The sequence below is a fragment of the Carcharodon carcharias genome, chromosome 20 (assembly GCF_017639515.1).
Source record: "Carcharodon carcharias isolate sCarCar2 chromosome 20, sCarCar2.pri, whole genome shotgun sequence".
In the NCBI taxonomy this organism is placed as follows: Eukaryota; Metazoa; Chordata; class Chondrichthyes; order Lamniformes; family Lamnidae; genus Carcharodon; species Carcharodon carcharias.
In genome coordinates, this window is record NC_054486.1 from 14,944,943 (window position 1) to 14,965,542 (window position 20,600).

The 20,600-nt window shown below is 46.3% G+C and overlaps 1 protein-coding gene across 2 annotated transcripts; it reads left to right on the forward strand.

Moving 5' to 3' along the window:
* Nucleotide 1: 1 nt before the first annotated feature.
* On the forward strand, nucleotides 2-13,301 carry churc1 (churchill domain containing 1). Of its 2 annotated transcripts, XM_041214905.1 has the most exons (5): nucleotides 35-108; nucleotides 1,370-1,420; nucleotides 7,455-7,590; nucleotides 9,904-9,974; nucleotides 10,907-13,301. In XM_041214905.1, exons 1-5 carry the CDS (start codon nucleotides 70-72, stop codon nucleotides 10,997-10,999), a joined length of 390 nt encoding a protein of 129 aa, XP_041070839.1. In that variant the 5' UTR covers nucleotides 35-69; the 3' UTR covers nucleotides 11,000-13,301. The 2 variants fall into 2 exon arrangements, with proteins under 2 accessions (XP_041070840.1, XP_041070839.1); XM_041214906.1 differs by lacking the exon at nucleotides 1,370-1,420 and having other exon boundaries at nucleotides 2-108.
* The last annotated feature ends 7,299 nt before the right edge of the window (nucleotides 13,302-20,600 follow it).

Below are 20,600 nucleotides of genomic sequence, written 5' to 3' on the forward strand. Positions count from 1 at the left end.
TTGGAACCGGGCGGGGGAGTGAGGTCATCAGGCGGCGACGGTCGCTTCCACGGCTGGCGGGGATTCGGGATGTGCGGGGGCTGTGTTCAGAAGGAATATCCCGAGCGGGTGAGATAGATAAAGAGAGACAGAGAGGGAGAGTGTGGCTCGGCTCATGGGGGCGTACTATCGACAATTCACAGCACATCAAGGCAGCCATTCGGCCCCTCGTTTCCCGGCAGGCTGACACACAGCCATCCAGCCACATCCCACTCCCTTGGCCCCTCTCCCCTTGGTGGTTGTGGCACCTGAGATGCACATCCCAAGTGTTTCAAATGCCCTGAGGCTCCTCTGCCTCGGGCAACGAGTTCCAGACCCTCTGGGTGGAAAAATTACCCCCCTCCCCCAGCCCTTCTTCCAATTACTGTAAATCTGTAATGACAACAGAAAGTGCCGGAAAGACTCTGCAGGTCTGGCAGCATCTGTGGAGAGAGGAACACCATTAACATTGCTGTTCGGCAGAAGAGTCATATGATGCTCAACGTGATTTTTCTCGTTGAGATTGATTTGTACTGGCAAAAAGGTTCTCCCTTTTTGAGAATTCTGCACCCTCTATATGCCTTTCATCTGATTTTATCCCAGTTAATATTAGGCAAGTTGAAATTCACTATTATTACTGCCCTGTTGTTTCTGCACTTCTCAACAACTTGCTTAAATATTTGCTGTTCTATTTCTCTGACTATATGGGGCCGGGGCTGGGGTCTGTTGTACACTCCATGCAGTGTGATTGTCCATTTTTGGTTTCTCAGCTAAACTCATATTACCTTAATTGATGCTCCTTCTAGCATGTCATCCCTTCCTACAGCTGTAATTGTTTCTTTCAATAATATGACTCCCTTTTTAAAAAAAAATGCCCTTTCTATTCTGTCTGAAAACCTTGTAACCAGAAATGTTGAACTGCCATTACTTTCCTCCTTTAAGCTATGTTTCAGTAATTGCTTTAATATCATAAGAAGTGTCTTCCTGCCTTCAGCTCATGTGCCTTATTCACAAGACTTCTTGTTTTGACGTACGTACCACTAATTAGAAGCAGTTCCTTTTTTGTCTGTTTTCTAATCTTTGTTTTGTCTGCCCTCTGCTTATTTACCAATTTTCTGCTTTCCATTTCAAGCTTTGCTTCTCTCCCAATGCTTAGGTTCACCTCCCCCTTCAAAACTAGTTTAAATCTTCCCCAACAACGCTAGCAAAATTCTTTGCTGCAATACCGGTCCCAGTTCTATTGAAGTGCAACCCATTTTGGTTGCACAGAAATCAGTCCCAGTGCTACAGGAATCTAAACCCTCACTCCCATCTCTCTAGCCATGCATTCATCTGCACTATTCTCTTTCAGTACTCACTATCGTATGGCATTGGAGTAATGCAGAGATTGCTGCTTTTTCAGGTACTAGTGTTTAATCTCTCCCCTTGCTCTGTAAAATCTGCCTGTAGGACCTCATTCCTCCTGCAATGTCATTGGCACTGATATAGACATGACATCTGGTTGTTCACCTATCTCCTGTAGAATGCTTTGCAGCCACTCAATGACAACCTTGGCTCTGACCTGATCTCAGAGCTCAATCCCTTCCAGCTGACAACACTTCTGTCACATGTGGTTGTCCTGAAGTTCCCACATGGCACAGGATGTGCCTTCAAAGGGCCTGAGGTACCCTGCCATGCTTCTGTTGATTAAACGAGTAGTTAAACTTTGTAGAAAAAAACTTAAAGATCAATTACTTGATGTAGTTTAAGTTATAGGTGGGTTCAATTAAATATTCAGCACAACTAACTGTCCTTGGGATATGAAGTTGTCGCCCTCCATGTTTACTGTAACACCACTTTCTCAGATTCTCTCAGCATTGGCTTTCTATGCTCTGCTGATTCTGCTGCTATTGCTCCGTTTAAATCTCAGGCCTTTCCTGTGGAGCTCTATACTCTCTGGATGCGGTGGGACCCAGGGATTGTGGGACTTGGGCTTTTGGGGCCCGGGAAGCATAAGGGAATTTGGGACCCCAGGTTTTGAGGCCAAGACTGGGGCCTGGAGTTTGGGGGCTGGGCAAAGTAATGTGAAGATGGAGGGTGAGCCGACTTGGTCATTTCAGACAGAGGACAGGGAGATCTTTTAACTGCGTTGGGTTTGAGTTGTCATCAGATCAAACCTGCTAGGAGTGATATCCATTCTGTTGAGTGATGCCTGTTTTAATGTAGGCTCTATTGTTTAAAAAAAGAACAGTAGAGCTGGGCATGTTTAAGCATGTTTGTGAGCTCTACCAATCGCACTGATCTTGTATTTCACTCCCATCTTTTCCTTGAAGCTTGTTTATGTCAGAGGAGTTTATAAAGTGGTCTCTGCGATGGTTCCACAATGCACCTTGCTGTTCCACAAAGTGGCAAAGAGTGGGTCAGCAGTTCTTCATAGAGTAGAATTCCAACTTCTTCTACTTCGTGACAGGGAGGAACTTGATGGACCCATGGCTTATCATCTGAACTTGTGCCTAAAGATTTTTTTCTTCCTGTTCTGAAAGTGTTGAATTCTTGTTGAGATTTGGTTCCATTTGTGCCAGTTCTTCATTCACATGCAAGCCAACATGTAGACCAAAGCCAAGTCTTTATCTGATGACCACAGAATGCTACATCCAGCAGCGTTGGGGTGCATGAGCTCTGGTTGACTTCCCTATACTCTGTTTAGTGTGTTGTGGTGCTAAAATAGCATGCCTGCTACTGCCTTAGCTAACATTAGGAAACTCAACAAAGGCTGGGCATTGGAACTAGGATTTATTTTGGTTGACCGAGGATTATTTTGAACCAAGTATTCGTGAGGCCTCTCTTGACTAATGTCGCAACATTAAGGAGATACTGTATTTTGAATGCTTAGATGCTTAAGGGCTATAAAACATGCTGGAGAGTTAGCAGACAGACTTTTCATCTTGCCAACCTGGATCTTAAATGAGGAAGTCTGAACATAGATTCTGGTAGAGTGAGTCACAGCACAAAATGGTCCTTGACTCGACACAAATTGATAATCTCACTGAGCAAGATTGGAAAGTGGAAGAAGTTGGAAATTGCAGTAGAGGTTGTTGTTCAGACATTTTTGGAAACATTAGTTTGTGTTAGACTTGGGAGCATTTGATGTTAATCCAAGGTACCAGAATTAGAAAAATCAGATTTAATTTCCCTATAGTAATGGACCACTGCTTTATGAGCACAAAACAGAATTTATTGGGAGGAATTGAGAATATCCTAGTTACTGTGGAAATGAGTGGTAGTGCTGTGTGTGTTGGACAGTTGCAATGAGACAGTGACTCATTTAAATGGTCTGATTTCATCATAAGTTGCAACAGTAGAGTGCAAATCTTCAGTCTCCCAGCTCCTGAGATTGACATCCTCTGTTACAGCCAGTTGTTTTCCTGGATTTAAAGAATAAAAGTGTTCATTGTTAAATTGAGTGGCTTGCTAGATATATGGTTGACATTTTTGCTGGTTTTCTATTTTTTTCTCTTACTCTCTAGCCATATGACTGAGGGTGGCAAATGATGTTTGTGCATCAGGCTGAGACAATGACAAGCAGTGAGAGACATGAAGATATACAGCATCATGTGACTAGAATACTACAGCCCTGTTTTTTACGTGACAGAATACATGGAAACCAGGGTGGTAGTTCATATAGCCTCATAAATATCTGATCTTATCTATCCTCCATTGCCAATTAGTCTCCTTGTGAAAATATTACGAGTCAGCAGCCACTGGGTTCATTTCCTGCCTGGAGACTGGCTCTGGTTTACTTTAGTATGTTCCCTCCAATGTATTCTCTAAACTTTATGGCTGGGGAAAAAAATCAACTGGTAGCTAAGTGGATAAATGCACCACATGATGCAGTTAAGCGTCACATAGCTCAGGAAGACTTCATGTTTTAGTATCAGTCATTCCTGAGTCAGCTAGATTTGCAATGGCGGTAATGCAGTTTGCAGTCTATATCTCTGGTGCAAGGTGATCGAGGGTCACTATCCAGTGAGTTCTGTAACATAACGAATACCAGTGATGTTGGCTAAGGGTGGAGCAAAGTTTAATTGTGCTGCACTCAGCCCCTGCCATGGTTGACTAGCCTGTCAGCAGTCACTGGCTGGGCTTATGCAAGAAGAGTAGCAAGTTGGAAGTGCAGGATGACAGCGGCATCCTATGGATGTCTACCCGAGCAAGACAAATGTTATGCATTTATTCCTTTTTTCTTTGGCTTTTTAAAGGAGAGAATTGCTGCATTTTGCAAGCATGCCTTTTGCCAATGAGACCCATTGGTGCACTTGAAGCACTGTTAAACATGCAAACCTGAGAGGGATGCCAATGATGGGACTGAAGTAAGATTTAAAAGAAAATTGAAAGACATCGCTAATTTGCTTTGTTTCGAATCTGCGTGTTTGCAGTACGTTTTAGAAGCAACAGTGGTGTCACAAATTATCTACCGGCAGGATCCTCGGATTAGCAGCAGAACTGACAGGAATGTGACAATCGTGTTGCCCTAGTTAGTTACTGACTTGCACCTAAAATTTTTGAACGTTGGTTGAGGACAGAACTGATTCTAATGATCTGCATGGTGAATAGCCATCACTGTCTGTCTGGGGCAACAGATGAGAAGTGGTTGCCTGGATAAGTTGTTCACTGGTGTCAGTGAGCCTTGTCCCATGACGAATTACTATCTCAGAATGGAAAAAAAACCACTGCATAAAATGCAAGCTATGGCATTTAACCTGAGCGATATCATGGAAAGCTTGAATCTCTCTGTCATTTACAGTGACACTTGAACCAGTTGTGTCATGTAACTGAGGTATTAACTTTCTTGATTTTTAATTGGGCTGTTTCAGGAAGATAACCTCCCCACCTGTAAGGTAAATCTATCTTGTACCTGTGCATCGATCTATAATATATTTAAAATGGTGAATGGTCTCAGAACTCTGATATTACACCTGCAGATGACACGATCAAGTAATGTGAAGTGATAAATTGGAAATAATGGGACATCACTTAACATTATGTCAACACCAAAAGGGTATCTTCAGTTAATCTACGAAGTAAGTGGTGAAAGTGGCAAGTCAAAAATCATCAAGAGAAGTCCATTTTTATCAGAAAATTAAGCAAGCATGCACACAACTTCAGAGGGAGAAAATTGTAAAGTTGAAAATTCTTGGGAGATAGATTTTGAACAAACCAGAAGCATCAATGGAAGCCAGAAACCACCCACCTCCCCCTCTGCCCTACTACATCCGCCCCCCCCCACCCCGAGTAGCAAGTTGTGGCTTGTATTCAAACCCCCCAAAATAAAAAGCTGACTGAGATTTCCAATTGTCCAATTCTGGTTGCATTGCCCGTTGCATCTCACCATTAGAAGCCAATCCTTGTCTTTCCTGACACCCCACTGTATTCAGTTCTCCCTCAAAGGCTACCTTTGTGTTGCTCCAGTTCTCCTTTTGCAGCATCCTGTTTCCCCTTCTAACCCTATTCAGCCTAAAATAGGGCTGTGTTTATTTGTGCTGCAACACAGGAGAGAGCACTTCCTGCACACGTGTAGATGCAGTGTCATCTCTAAGTCTGTTACTGTAGGCTGAGATGCCTTTAAGTGCAGCTCCGCTCTCTGTTGCTGAATTATGCATTTTTTTGTGCAATTTTGTTCCTGTACAACAAACATTTTGGAGCTTTATTTATGGATGGAAAGTTTTATTCCGGGTAAAGTTGTGCAAATTAATAAATAAAGCAATACTTGTTCAAATTGTTTTTCCAGGAATGAATGCAAGGTGCCTGGAGCGAAAGGTAGACATTTTCCCCCAGCAACCAATTAAAAACTTCTTTAAAAGTTTTAGGAAAAAAAATCACCATCCCATGTGGGACTTGTAGCAATAACCTCATGATTACCAGTTCCGTTATCTAGTAAAGCTAGCCGCACTGTGTAGAAATTCACTTCACTTGTCAAACTTGTTCACTAATAAGATGACATTTATTTGCCAGGGCATTCAGCAGTCTGAGCTCCAAGGCGGGTCAATTATTTTAAGGAGTGGTGACAGTAAAACATAGGTCTCCTTAAACAACAACTCGTGGCGCCGACCAGAAAGGCGTCAGGAACATTTGCGCATGGGCTGGTCAACGCAGTGCGTGCTTGACACCTTTCTGGCCAGTGGCAGAGGATACAATGTAAAGAAATTTGATCTTGACCACTTTATGTGTAACATTATGGGAGAGTTTGTACCCGCCATAAGCTTGAGCTCATCCAAAGCTGTCCATATCCTAACTGGGACAAAGTCCCATCATCACTGCTCTGCTCACTGACCTACATTGCTTCCTGGCCTGATAATGTCTCAATCTTAAAACTCTCCTCCTTGTTTTTTAATCCCACCAGCCCCCCCACCCCACCATCTCTATGGCCTCCTCCAGCCAGACAGCCCTCCAGGTTCTCTGCGCTCCTCAAATTCTGGTTGCTTGCACATCCTCGATTTCCTTGCTTCACAATTGACAGCCCAAAACTCTGTGATATCCTTCCTTACCCTCCCCACTTCTCTACCTCTCTCACTTTGCCTGTAACACCCATGTCCTGTGAACAAATTTTTAAAAATCCTCTGAACCATCTGCAAGACCTTAGTGTCCTTGTTAAGAGTGGTATACAATGCACCAGCTGAAATTTAACCAGTGATTTATAAAGGTTTAACATAACATGCATGCTTGTACTGTATTCCTCTCTTTATAAGGCCAAGGATCCGGTATGCTTTTTTTAACATCCTTATCCTGCTAGATGTGTGTGTGTAAACCACTGCATATTCTTCTCGCATCTAGAAATGTGTAAAGCAGACGAAGTTGCTAGCCTGTAGCCAGAGGCTATAACTTGAGGGGTGCTACTCCATATCAAGCATGTCTGACCAGGAATCTTCCCCCACATTTGCCATAGGCGTTTGGAAGGATTTGCAGGTTGATAATGAACCTGTTTGGCTGCATAATGAACACACTTTCCATGGCCACCAAGTCCTGGAGTGCGACTTGAACCCGGTGTATCTGGCTCAGAGGCAGAGATGCTACCAACTGCGTCACAAGACGACCTCCTCTGGGTATTGCTGTTCCTTTAAAATTGTAAAACTTGACTACATTTTTCCACGTTGATGTTAGCTTTTGAACAAATGGCCCGGCAGTAGGAGTTCTCCTTGATTGTAACTCCTATGCCTGAATCGTGCTTACTGTCTGCTGCGCCGCCTGTAGTTTTACAAACCATCAGTTAGGAAAATTGTACAGGAGGTCACCATCTCTGTCTTTGGTTCAACTCCTTGTAACTGGCTACAGAATGGGCTTGGCAGTGCCCTGCAAATGGCTCATCCCTGACTGGGAAATTGGACTTGCTGCAAAGATATTTATAAGAATAAGAGGGATAAGTTCATGTGTGAATCCACATTTTTTTTATTTCCATACAGGGTAACACCTGCTTAGAGAATGGCTCCTTTCTGCTAAATTATGTGGGTTGTGCTGAGTGCAGTAAAAGAGACTTTGTGTTAATTGCTAATCGAACCCAAGATGATGACGATGGAGAAGAACTTGTTACATATGACCGTAAGTTACTGGCTATGGAATCCAGATAATACAATGCCTCAAATTGGCAAGTGTTGTATTGGAACTGTATATGTTAAAGAGCACAACCATTCCTCAAACTGGTGTAATCTTCAAATCAGTTGGCTCATGACTCAAACCAAACTAAAAACCTTGCTTTGATTTTTTTAAAAATTTGTTCTCAGGATGTGGGTGTTGCTGGCTAGGCCACCATGTATTACCCATCCCTCATTGCCCTTGAGAAGGTAGTGGTGAGCCTCCATCTTGAACCGCTGCAGTCCATGTGGTGTGGGTACACCCATTGTGCTGTTAGGGAGGGAGTTCCAGGATTTTGACCCAGCAGCAGTGATGGAATGGTGATATATTTCCAAGTCAGGATAGTGAGTGACTTGGGGGGAACTTCCAGGCTGTGACGTTCCCATGTATCTACTGCCCTTGTCCTTCTAGATGGTAGTGTCATGGGTTTTGAAGGTGCTGCCTAAGGAGCCTTGGTGAGTTCCTGCAGTGCATCTTGTAGATGGTACACACTGCTGCCACTGTTCGCCAGTGGTGGAGGGAGTGAATGTTTGTGGATGGGGTGCCAGTCAAGCGAGCTGTTTTGCCCTGGATGGTGTCAAGCTTCTTGACTGTTGTTGGAGCTGCACTCATCCAGGCAAGTGAAATAATATCCTGGGGTGGAGAGTTAACATTTACCAGAAACTGAACTGGACTAGCCATATAAATACTGTGGCTACAAGAGCAAGTCAGAGGCTTGCAATCCTGCAGAGAGTAACTCATCCCCTGACTCCCCATGGCTTGTCCACCATCTACAAGGCACAAGTGAGGAGTGTGAACAAATACTGTCCACTTGCCTGGATGAGTCCCGCTCCAACAACACTCAAGAAACTCGATACCATCCAGGACAAAGCAGCTTGCTTGATTGGCAACCCCATCCACAAACATTCACTCCCTCCACTACCGACGCACAGTGGCAGCAGTGTGTACAAGCTACAAGGTGCACTGCAGGAATTCACCAAAGCTCCTTAGACAGCATCTTTCAAACCCATGACCGCTACCGTCTAGAAGGACAAGGGGAGCAGACACATAGGAACACCACCACCTGGAAGTTCTGCTCAAAGCCTTTCACCATCCTGACTTGGAGCTATCTCGCCGTTCCTTCACTGTCACTGGGTCAAAATCCTGGAACTCCCTCCCTAACAGCACTGTGGATGTAACTACACCACAGGGACTGCAGTGGTTCAAGAAGGCAGCTCACCACCACCTTCTCAAGGGCAGTTAGGGATGGGCAGCAAATGCTGGCCCAGCCAGCGATGCCCACATCCTGTAAATTAATTTTTTTTAAATCACACTCTTGATTGTGCCTTGTGGACGGTAGACAGGAGATGAGTTACTTGCTGCAGAATTCCCAGCCCCTGACCTGCTCTTGCACCCACAATATTTATATGGCTAATCCAGTTCATTTTCTGGTCAATGGCAACCCCCAGGACGTTGATCGTGAGATCATTGGTAGTGAGATTTCAGTAAGATTGAAAAATTGCAAACTTTTCTTGTTTTCTGTATCTGGTGAATGAGTTTGGACATCAGTGCCCAGTTGTTTTAGCTGTTAACTGATGTAATTAATAAGAGGTGTGCAGATATTATCTGGATTAATGAACCAGGGCCTTGTGATAACACAACCAGAATATCAATTTAGTAATATTGATTGCATGTGTGAGAGATTTCCTTGCCAGCTACTTTAATAGGGGTATTTAACCTCTGTGACTTAGCAGTTAGAGGAATTTCACAAAACTAGCAAGCATTTGTATGCTTCTAGGCATGTAATTTGAAGATTCAACAATAGTTAGCTTGATGTAAATTTGTTTTTGTTACAGAATTTCCCAGTTGGTTTACTTTTCAGCTACAGAGATGGGAGATTAGAATCACTGACTATGCCCATGCGGCAGTGAAATATATTAAATGCCAAGTGTGTTACTTCCTTGTAATCATTTTTGATTGGCATTGTTTTTGTAATAGTCATTAACCCTTCAACATGCCATCAGCTGCTGTGGGGGAAAATTCCTGAAAATAAAGCCATATCCATAAAATTCCCAGCAAGTAGTGTACAAACTACCTAGTGATTTCAAGGCTCTGGTTTCCTCGAGGGGTTTCATGTGACATTTATCAGTTGCTTGAGATTTGCTTCTGTAGCTTTACATTATAGTGACACCTCAGGTAGCTACTGTTGTTAATATACTGTGCTGCTCTATAACACCATTTCTGAACTAGGTCCATTTGCTGCCGCCTTAACTTTAATCTTTGTTCCATTATCTCTTGCAGATGTCTGTCAGAATTGCCACCACATTATAGCACAGCATGAGTACACATTCACTGTTGTTGATGATTATCAGGTATGGGTTATTCAACAATTTTAATCCACAATTTTCAAAATAATTTTCCACTCTACCACATCCAGCTGGTTTAGTTTCTTGCTGAGGCTGTGTAATGTGGCGCTGTCTCTGTTGCAGTGCCACGTCAGACAGGCTTTTAAGAAAGCCAGCAAGATTGGATCATCTTACTTCACTGTGAGGTTCCCCCTCCATTGAGCTTAAAAACTGGTTTGAAAATCAGTTAAATCCAGGGGCTGCTGCTGTCTTTCCACACTCGTTATCCTGTTGTGATCTTTTTATATAATTGAACAATATGAGTCATGACACAAGGCCTGTGATTGGCAGGCCTGCTCTGAATTTGTGAACAATCCTTCAATAGGAGCATAATATGAATTCTAGAAAGTGACATGTTGTTTGTGGGTACCAGTTTGAGTACCTTTTCCTTAGGACTCGAAAGGCCTTAAGTACGCTAACTTTGTATATAAGGAGAAAACAGCAAGTTGATCAGGAGCACTTGTAAAACGTTTGAGCGGTGCAGTGGATCCCTTATCATTTCAGTTGCTTCACTTTCACTGCATTGAAATAAATGCCTTCTTAGCTGTACGGAGGAGTTTTTAAAGTGCTGCTTTTTATAGAATTGTCAGGCATGCATGAGCTGTTAAGTACATTGAAGCAACTGCCCTCTAAAATGACCTCTTGCATCGTAATGATACTTAAGTCTTTAGCCATTCTCTGATTAACTGAGTACATGGGAGGTGTTCTCTACAGATATTGGTCTACGTGCATTTGTTACTTTGTTTTGTTTCATTAGGAAGGGTTTTAGATGTCCTGATAATTCAGATGAAAAATGACATTGCACAGTAACAATATTTAACATGGAGCTGATAGTCATGTTATTACAGTGGTACTGATGTTGACTGAAGTACTCAACATTTTTTTTCTCCTTACTACAGGAGTACACCATGTTGTGTATGTTGTGTGGCAAAGCAGAAGATTCGATCAGTGTACTGCCTGATGATCCCCGGCAGATGGCTCCTCTCTTCTGAAAGCTCTTTTTCTGCACAATACACATCATACACTTTGGGTAGGGAGTGCAGTAGCAATTCTAGCTGGGGGAAAGGATGCTAAGTTGCAATACTGAAATAAAATCAGATTTTAAATGAAGACATGTTTGTTTTTGGTCGTGACCAAAGGAGGTGCATAAATATGCCTCTTCGCCACCTTTTCCAAAACGAAAATTAACTTACTTTTATTTTTGTGAATGCCTCCTTGACCACCACAGACTTGTATCCCTACCATTTCGGACTGACTCGTGTGTATCTTATTTCGAATGTATAACTTTAGTGATCTTTCAAGTTGAAGCAAATGTTTGAGAGAGAAGATGAAAAATGCTTTTACTTTTAATTCTATTTCTAGAGAGTGATGCCAAATGTACCTGTGCTGCATTTATATTTTCCTCAGAAAGACTGACCCTCTTGTTTCTTGAATTGGGCCACATCAGGTCTAAAGGGCAAATATTTCTTCATCTCTGAGAATTGAATGAGCTCGGGTGCCATTCACATTGCCATGCTGTGCAGGTTCAGAACGTTTAGTGGCCCCAGGAGCTATTTCTCCCAAGTAGCAGAATACATGACCTATAAAAATGGAGGGTTTCTGCTGCAGCTGATTATAGATCAGCCTGCAATTTTGAATGGAGAAGCCCATACTGGTGGGAGACCAAATAAGTTTAAAGCGTCTAAAAATTGAAGTATATCGTTGTAATATTAAACTCTGCTGTAAGCTTTGTATAATCCCAGTGGGATTAAAAGTAAAAGCATCTTTTAACTGCTCTCTCTCAGGCAGCATGCATTTGCTTCAACTTTAAACGCTACTGAAGTTATACATTACAAATAAGACACACGAGTCAGTCTGAAATGGTTGGGATACAAGTCACTGGTGGTAAAGGCAGTGCTCACAAGAATAAAGCAAATTAACTTCATTTTGGGGAAGGGTTGAGATTATTTATGCTCCTAGAAAATTTCAGTATGCTGCAAATGACGAAAGATGTACTGAAGTGAACTCCAAAGTTTTCCCCTCCTTTTCAGAAAATGTACTGAAATGAGATTTTGAGCATATGTAACTCGGAGAAAGTCACCTTGTGGCTGTTTGAATGTCTTCCTTAATTTGCTGGCTCTGGTAAGCATTCCGTCATTCAGAGGAAATATAAACTTGTATTACAAAGAGCTCCCAGTGGTCTAATTTGGGCTTTCAAGTGTTAGGAATTTATTATCTTGTGTTCACTTCTATTCCATTTAACTAAATAGTGATGTGCAGAAAGGGTCTCACTGAGGCACAGCACTGTCATTTTATTCATTTGTTGTTCTGTTGAATGAATCAAAGTTTTACCTTCTGGTGAAGGGCAACTTTGATGCATTCTGAACCATCGGACCTGTCCAATTTTGAAGTTTATATGCTTTCCAGTTATTATAATAACCAGTGAAACAAAATCATATCGTAGCCATGTGGTACGGGTCGTGAGGTGCGTTATGGCTATTAACAAATGCAAGCACAAACCACTTTCAAGCAGATGAGCAAAACGAGACTGAATGCCAATTTGTTCTAACTCTGCTAGAAATACATTTCCAAGTGGTTCAACAGATTCCATCCCATTACTGCATGTATGTGGCATGAGCTGTTATTTAGCATACAGCAGACAACTAGCCAAACATGTCCTGAATAAAGTTCTGGCTTACTTGCTGTTGCCCATGGTGTTTGTAAGTTAGTGGGTGCAAAATATACTATATTACATAAAATGTAAGTTTTTAACCTCTCTGTAAAGTCAGTTCAATTGGTAATTTATTTACATCAGCCACAGCACTTGGACAGTGATACGTTTTCCAATCCAAAAACTTGCAGGCTATTGGCACTTTTGATTTTTAAAGCATTGTTTCCCTAGAGACTGTTAGGATGGGGAATGGACAAAATTTAACTATACAAGTCATCATGGGGCTCTGTCAATCAGCTGCTTTGCTGACCCTAGTTGCCCCCTTTTCTTGCTCTGTATCATTTCGGCTTGACTACTATAAGATTAACATTAGAAAATATTTTATTTAGCTAATGATCTGTAGAATGAAGTAGATTGATGGATGTCCTTCAGCCAAGAGGTTGTGTTGACATTTTTAAGCTATTTGTGGTTTATTGCTGTCTTTACTCCAACTGGTAGCCATCTGTTAACTAAGAACTTACAGCTTTTTAAAATTGTAACAATTTTATGAAGGTAACTTGCTGAACTCTATTTTGGCAATCATTTTGGAAAAACTATGCTGTTATTTCCTATTCACTTCAGTAAATAAAAACGTTATTCCAGTATCTAGATTGTGGATGTTTTTATTGCCGTGCTTGGTTTGATTTGTTTATGTTGGTAACTCTTTCGAGTACAAACCCATTTCCATCTGTTTCAGATGAAGTTACATTGTTTCATAGTTTGCCATTGTGAGATTTGAACTCTTGATAATCTTTTAAATGAAAACCAAATCAACAAAATTGGGAAAAATCAGGCACAGCCCCTAATTCAGGTCAGCTGTAAAACCAAGAACAAAGTTTTAAAGGAAACTTACAAACTTTAAATCAAAATGTGATTAAAGGGGTCAACAAAACACCCCAGTCCCCGCGGTGCCCACCGAGCACGGAAGGCCTCGAGAGTGCCAGCAGACACCGCGTGCTCCTTCTCCAGGGACATCCGGCAGCGAACGTAGCCGCGGAAGAGGGACAAACAATCGGGCGGGACTCTCCCGTCGATCGCCCGCTGCCTGGACCTGTTAATGGCCAACTTGGCCAGGCCCAGGAGCAGGTTCACAAGGAGGTCCTCCTCCTTCCCGACCCCCTTCCGCACCGGGTGCCCATAGATCAGGAGCGTGGGGCTGAAGTGCAAACAAAACATCAGTAAAAGGTTTTTCAAATAACTAAAAAGGGAGTGCAGCCTACAACACCCTATGTATACATGGTCCACGGACTCCACAAGACCGCAAAAAGGGCACGTGTCCTGAGAGTCCGCGAACCAATGCATCCTCTTATTATAAGGGACTGCTGCATGCAACACCCTCCAACCCAGGTCTCCGATAGAAAGGGGGAGGACACCTCCGTAGAGGGCCTCCCATCGGGGGCCTCCGCCGCCGGACGGCAACAAGGCACGCCAGGGCGTGTCGGGTCGACGGACAAGGGCGAGAAAATGGAAGGTGTGCAGCAGCAGTCCGTACAAAAAGCTCCTCTTTGCCGTGCCAAAAGGCACAGAGGGCATGTCCCCGAGGCGGCTCATATTGCGGGGCACCAGCACCCGAGGGAGGGTTCGGGGCTTGGGGCCAATGTGGAATTCCGTCCGAACAGGGGAACGCTCAGACGGAAGACCACCGCGCACCTGGGCCGCCTCAAGACCCAAAATAACGTCGGGTCCGAGCACGACCGTTCTCAGGTCTTGGATGGCATCGGCTGCGACCTGGACACTCACAGACGCGCGTCGCGCCAACTCCTGCGGGAGCATCCAGCCCAGTCCTCCGCCACCCAGCACGTCCCCGATTCTGGTCACCCCTGCGGCCACAGCCCTCCTCTCCGCCAACCACTGAAAAGGACGGAGGGGCGGATTCCTGAGCAGCGGCTCTCTGACGATAGCCGCTACTCCTGACGGGGGAGAGCTGCGTCGCGAGGCGACCACTTTCCAGACTTTGATCAGGTCCTGGTAAAAGACGGGCAACGCCTGCAAGGAGCCACCGAGGCCCAGCTGTTCTATAAACAGGAGCTGCACGTCATAATTCAGGCCGTGCACCTGACGGAGGAAATACGTCATCAGGGCACACCATCTAGGAGGAGGCTCAACGTAGAGGTATCGCTGCAGGGTCTGAAGGCGGAAAGTCGCCACCTGTGTGCGTAGGCACACTAGCGCCTGACCACCCTCCCTAAGCGGGAGACTCAGAACCTCGGCAGCGACCCAGTGCAATCTTTTGTCCCAGAAGAAGTCGACTAACAATCTCTGGATTCTTGTGACAAAGTCCGGGGGAGGGGTCAAAGTGACCAGCCGATACCACAACATGGCGGCGATCAGCTGGTTTATGACCAGAACTCGACCTCGGTAAGATAGCACTCGGAGCAGTCCTGTCCAGCGCCGCAGGCGAGCGGTGACTTTCGTCTCCAGTTCCTGCCAGTTTGCCGGCCAGGATTCCTCAGCGGGGCAGAGATGGACCCCCAGGTAGAGGAGGCTGGTCCTGCTCCAGGTGAAAGGCCTGAGCTCCTCGGGTAGGGGATCCATCTGCCACTGACCGACCAGGAGTCCAGAACATTTACCCCAGTTGATCCTGGCAGAAGAAGCGGCAGAGTAGACCTCCTGGCACTCGCGCATCCTCCGCAGGTCAGCTGGGTCACTAAACATAAGGAGCACGTCATCGGCGTAAGCCGAAAGGACCACCCCGATGCCCGGCCCACGCAGAACCAATCCCGACAACCTCCTCCGCAAGAGGCGCAGGAAAGGCTCCACGCAGATAGAATACAACTGGCCAGACAGGGGGCAGCCCTGACGTACCCCTCTCCCAAAGCGAAGGGGCGCCGTCAGGGACCCGTTAACCTTCACTAGACACTCCGCGGCGGTGTACAGAAGTCGGATCCGGGCGACAAAATGCGTCCCGAACCCGAAAGCTCGCAGAGTTCCGAGTAAGTATTCGTGATCCACCCTGTCGAACGCCTTCTCCTGATCGAGAGACAGGAAGGCGCTCGACAGACCAGCCCTCTGGGAATGGTGGATGATGTCCCGGACCAGATGGATGTTATCATAAATGGTTCAGTCCGGGACGGTGTAGGACTGGTCAGGGTGGATCATGTGGTCCAGCACGGTGCCGAGCCGAGAAGACATGGCTCGGGCGAAGATTTTGTAGTCCGTGCTGAGGAGGGAGACCGGGCGCCAGTTTTTAAGAAGGCGGAGATCCCCCTTCTTCGGCAGCAGGGCAATCACGGCCCTGCGCCACGAAAGGGGCATCTCCCCGGTAGCAATGCTCTCCCCCAGGACCCCCGCGAAGTCGCTCCCCAAGACGTCCCAGAACGCCCTGAAGAACTCCACGGTCAGCCCGTCTAGTCCCGGGGTTTTGCCCCTAGAAAGACCGTCGAGTGCGCCGGTCAGCTCCCCCAGACTTATAGGGGAGTCGAGCTTTCTGGCGCACTCCGGGCCGACCTGCGGCAGGTCCTCCCACAAAACTCTGCAAGCTTCCTCATTGGACAGATCCGGAGAGAACAGGGCAGTGTAGTAATCTCGGGCAATGGCCCTGATGCCCTCCGGATCCGAGACAAGGGATCTGTCGTCGGCCAGCAGCGTAAAGAGCTGCTTACGGACCCCGTGCTTTTTTTCCAGTGAGTAGAAGAAGGGAGAGCCACGGTCCATCTCCTTAAGGAAACAGATCCGCGACCTCACGAACGCGCCCCGAGACCCGACCAGTTGCAGGTCCCGCAGCGCGCCCTTCCTCTCATCGTACACCGACCGCAGGGCCGGGTCCGCGTCGGGCTGACGGAGACGTGCCTCCAGGTCGAGCACCTCCTTCTCCAACTCCTCGACCCTGGATTTGCGTCTCTTTGTCGACCCCTTCGCGTACTCTTGACAGAAAACTCGGACGTGAGTCTTGCCCACGTCCCACCATAGCCTCAAGGAGGGGAAGCCTCCCCGCTTCCTTCTCCAGCCGGCCCAGAAGCGACGGAACGAGTCCAGGAACCGCTGGTCTTCCAACAACAGGTTATTAAAATGCCAGTACGCGGACCCCGTCCGAGCGCAGAACGAAGTGAGCTCCGCCCACACCAGACGGTGGTCCGTGCACGGAACCTGCTGTATAGAAGCAGCCGGAACGCAGGACACGTACGCCTTCGAAACGTAAAGGCGGTCGAGTCTGGACGCTCCGACTCCAGGTGACACAAAGGTGAACACGCTGGAGTCAGGATGGAGATTTCACCAGACGTCCACTAAGTCGAAGGACCTGACCAGGTCCCGCAACTTACTCACACCTCGCGTGCAGTGCGGGGTACCGTGACGGTCCCGGACCCCGAGGGTGCAATTGAAATCCCCCCCGAGGACAATGCACTCGCCAGCGTCGATGGAGCCGAGATGAGTGGACACTTCTTCAAAGAAGCTCGCTTGCTGCTGCGTGCCCAGGGGAGCGTACACATTCACAAAGTGAAGCACCGCCCCCCCCAGACGCACAGTCAGGTGCAGCAACCGGCCTGGCACCGGCTCCTTGACCCCCAAGATCTCCGGCTGAAAATGCGGGGCCAACAAGATAGCCACCCCGCCAGAATTGGAGGCTAGGTGACTCATGTAGACCCCCCCTCGCCACTCCAGGAGCCACGTGGCTTCGTCTCCCGGAACGGTATGGGTTTCTTGCAGGAAGCACAACGCATACTTCCCGTCCCTGAGGACCGAGAAGTTCTGGAACCTGCGCTGTGTGGCCCTGCTGCCGCGGATGTTGAGGCTGGCTATAGTCGTCTTCATTGTCAAAGGTACATCAAATCTTCACCTTAAGTCATTAAAAAGAAGAAGAGGACTTTTTAGTCCTTCCTCTCCTTCAGGAGCCCAGCGAGAAACGTTTGGACCCTCCGGCGCGCATTCCTATCCAACTCAGGAGACTTGAGAGCCTCGCGAGTGGACCAGAACACCAGCGGAAAAGAATGCCACCGGTCCAAGGCCAACTGAACCCTGTCTCGGCGACCGCGATGACTCGCCAAAAAGTCCCGGAGTTCCCTTGGGGGGATGAGGGGGGAGTCAGTAGAGGGCACCAGGGGATCCACCGCCTCGCTTGAGAGCGACTCAGCGTAATCTCCAGCGCTCACCACGGACACCCCGTCCTCCTCCAGGTCGTCGCCTCCAGCTTCCGACCCCTCCCCCGCATTGAGTACGGGGGCTGAGTCGGAGCTGCCAGCTGGCTCTATCTGTGCCTCGATCCCACCCCCAGGATCAAGGCCAGAGGGGTCCTCTCTGGTCTCCTCTAAAGGTTTTGGGTCAGAGGGCAGCGGCAGTTCTGATGCCTGCTCTCCTCCCGGCACCGGGTCGTCCGGGGAGCTCAGGACAAGCTCCTGACCCAAAACTAGGACACCCGGTGCTAAGGTTTGGGAGGGAGCGGGAAGGCCTTCCTTTTTGCCGCCACCCAATGACCCGTTGACATTTTTTAAATTTTGAAAGTTACAGTCCCCCGATGAGCCAGAAGGTACCTCGGGGGTATCGAGGGTCTCTGAGTCGGGCACCACCTCAAGGGAGGTGCCTTCAGTGACCCCCGAGGGGCCCTGTTCAGGGGACTGCAGCAGGTTGACAGGGGTAACAGTGCTGGGAGTCGTTGCAGGGGTTTTGAGTTCCCCCAGAGGACAGGGTGAGATTTTACTTGGCGGAGACGCCACCACCTCTTCATCGGGGGAAGGGACACACCCAACTTCTTCAGTTTGGGCATCACCCACCTCCTCCTCCGAAGCGTGACATCTCTTCCGGGTCAGGCTGGGGGCTAGGGAGACCTCCATTTCCGAGGCCCCCTCCTCCTTGTCCAGCCCTCCCGGACACTCCACCCTCTGGGTTTTGGGTGTCAGATACCCCGGCTCGGGGTCCCGCGTCTTTTCCCCGCCGGCCCCGGGAGCACGCGCAGAAACGACGCCGGGCCCAGCACTCGGCGCCTTAGCACCCACGGAAGAAGATGTAACTCTTTCGAGTACAAACAGGTTTCCATCTGTTTCAGATGAAGTTACATTGTTTCATAGTTTACCATTGTGAGATTTGAACTCTTGATCTTGGGGTTACAAACCCAGTACCATAACCACTTGGCTATTTAAGCCAAGCGTTTGTTTATGTTGGTATGCAGAGTAAATGGGGCTGATGTTTAAGGGGTGCATGAAGCCTGACGAATGTGACCCTGTAGCCAGACAGCTGTTCCGTATTGCATATAAAGGGCTGAGTTGCAATTGTTGCAGTGAAAATATTGATGATGTGCACCAGTCTAAGTAGGCCTCCAGGCAATGGACTCATTACTAAATGTTCAAGTCTTTCAAAAAAAAAGCAAATTGCCTAGAACACTTGTATTTTCCCGAAAGTATGGAAATATCAATAATCATTGCATTCTAAAATGCTAAAAAGATGTGGACTGCTTTAAAACACTTCATTACTTCTGTTCAACTTTTAAAGTCAATATTTACTTCTGCTTTTCCAACTTCTGCAAGCCTTCTCTAGCTGTGAAGGTGCGGTTACCAGCCGTGTGCTGCTCTGTCGACTGCTGTTACCAGAAGATAAATGCTTTGTAGGGCAGATTACCTTCCAGCGTTTATCCTCATACGCTATAAGATGAACTTGCCATTAGCTGTCGTACGCAGTTCCTGATTAAAAGCCATCACAAAACCATCTGGTGGACATAGTTGAGTCCTGCTTGAGATCTGGATTCAAGTTTTTTTTTAAATTTCCCCTGATAACTTTTCAAAATAACCAATCCCATTTTGGACTGGCACATATAAGTTTCAAGGATTTGAAGAAAACATTTTACTAAATGGCAACTCCCGCTTTTACAATTGCAAGATTTAGAAAAAAAAAAAAAATTCTTGTAAGCAGAATATATTTCGTGCATCAGGAGGGTTGCCACTGATAGGAAATGATAAGCATCCCACCACTCATGTTGCTTACTGCTTGGCAAGGGCCAGGGTGGAGTGCATTGACCTGGCTGCCCTGAAGCTAACCTGGGAGCGCTCCACATTAATACTGGACGACACAAGTGGGGAAGTGTTTGATCATTTATGACTGGGACTAAAGAAAGGCAAAGCAGTAATGAGAATTATTGAGAGCATTAAGAACTTTGCACTCCAGACCAATACAGCTGATCTAAGCAACTGTTTTGGCTGACCCTTTCCCCACACATCTTTCTAAGGAACATTATGTTTGAATGTTTTTTTCTGGTCACGTGCTGTTCTTTCCTACCTCAAGCTTTTCACCCACAAAATCAAATTAGTTTGGATAAAATTACAGAATGTTATTGTGATGGATTGTTTTTGTGAACTGTCAATTATTACTTTAAATTCACAGTGTCTATTTTCATCCTGTTTTCAAACCAAATTTTGCCCTTGATTGAAGTGTAGAACTTCCTGAATGGCCTCGACAAGGTGGACATTGAAAGGATATTTCCTCAGGTGGGTGAGTCCAGAACTAGGGGGAGCTGTTTTAAACTTAGGGGTCGCCCTTATGGACAGAGATGAGAAGTTCTTTCTGAGGGTTGTGCGACTTTGGAATCCTCTGCCTCAGGAGGCCATAGAAGCGAGGTCATTGAATATTTTTAAGACCGAGGTAGATAGATTCTTGTCAGGCAAGGGAATCAAAGGTTATCAGGATTAGTTGGGAATGTGGAAATCAAAACACAAGAAGATCAGCCATGATCTTATTGAATGGCAGAGCAGGTTCGAGGGGCTGAATGGTCTACTCCTGTTCCTACTTATGTTCTTGTTGCAGATATTTTATAGCTTGCATTCTCACTTGGGTATTGAACATACAAACATATGAATTAGGAGCAAAAGTAGCCCGTTCAGACCTTTGAGCCTGATCTGCCATTCATTAAGATCATGGTTGATCTGATTGTGGACTCAGCTCCACATTCCCGCCTACCCCTGTTAAACTTGGACTCTCTTATT

What these genes read in the sequence shown, in the direction of transcription:
- churc1 (XM_041214905.1), top strand. Translation starts at nt 70, where the DNA reads ATGTGCGGGGGCTGTGTTCAGAAGGAATATCCCGAGCGG. An exon ending in AGAGATTGCTGCTTTTTCAG is followed by an intron (nt 1,421 to 7,454) that starts GTACTAGTGTTT and finishes ATTTCCATACAG; the next exon opens with GGTAACACCTGCTTAGAGAA. An exon ending in CTGTTGTTGATGATTATCAG is followed by an intron (nt 9,975 to 10,906) that starts GTATGGGTTATT and finishes TCCTTACTACAG; the next exon opens with GAGTACACCATGTTGTGTAT.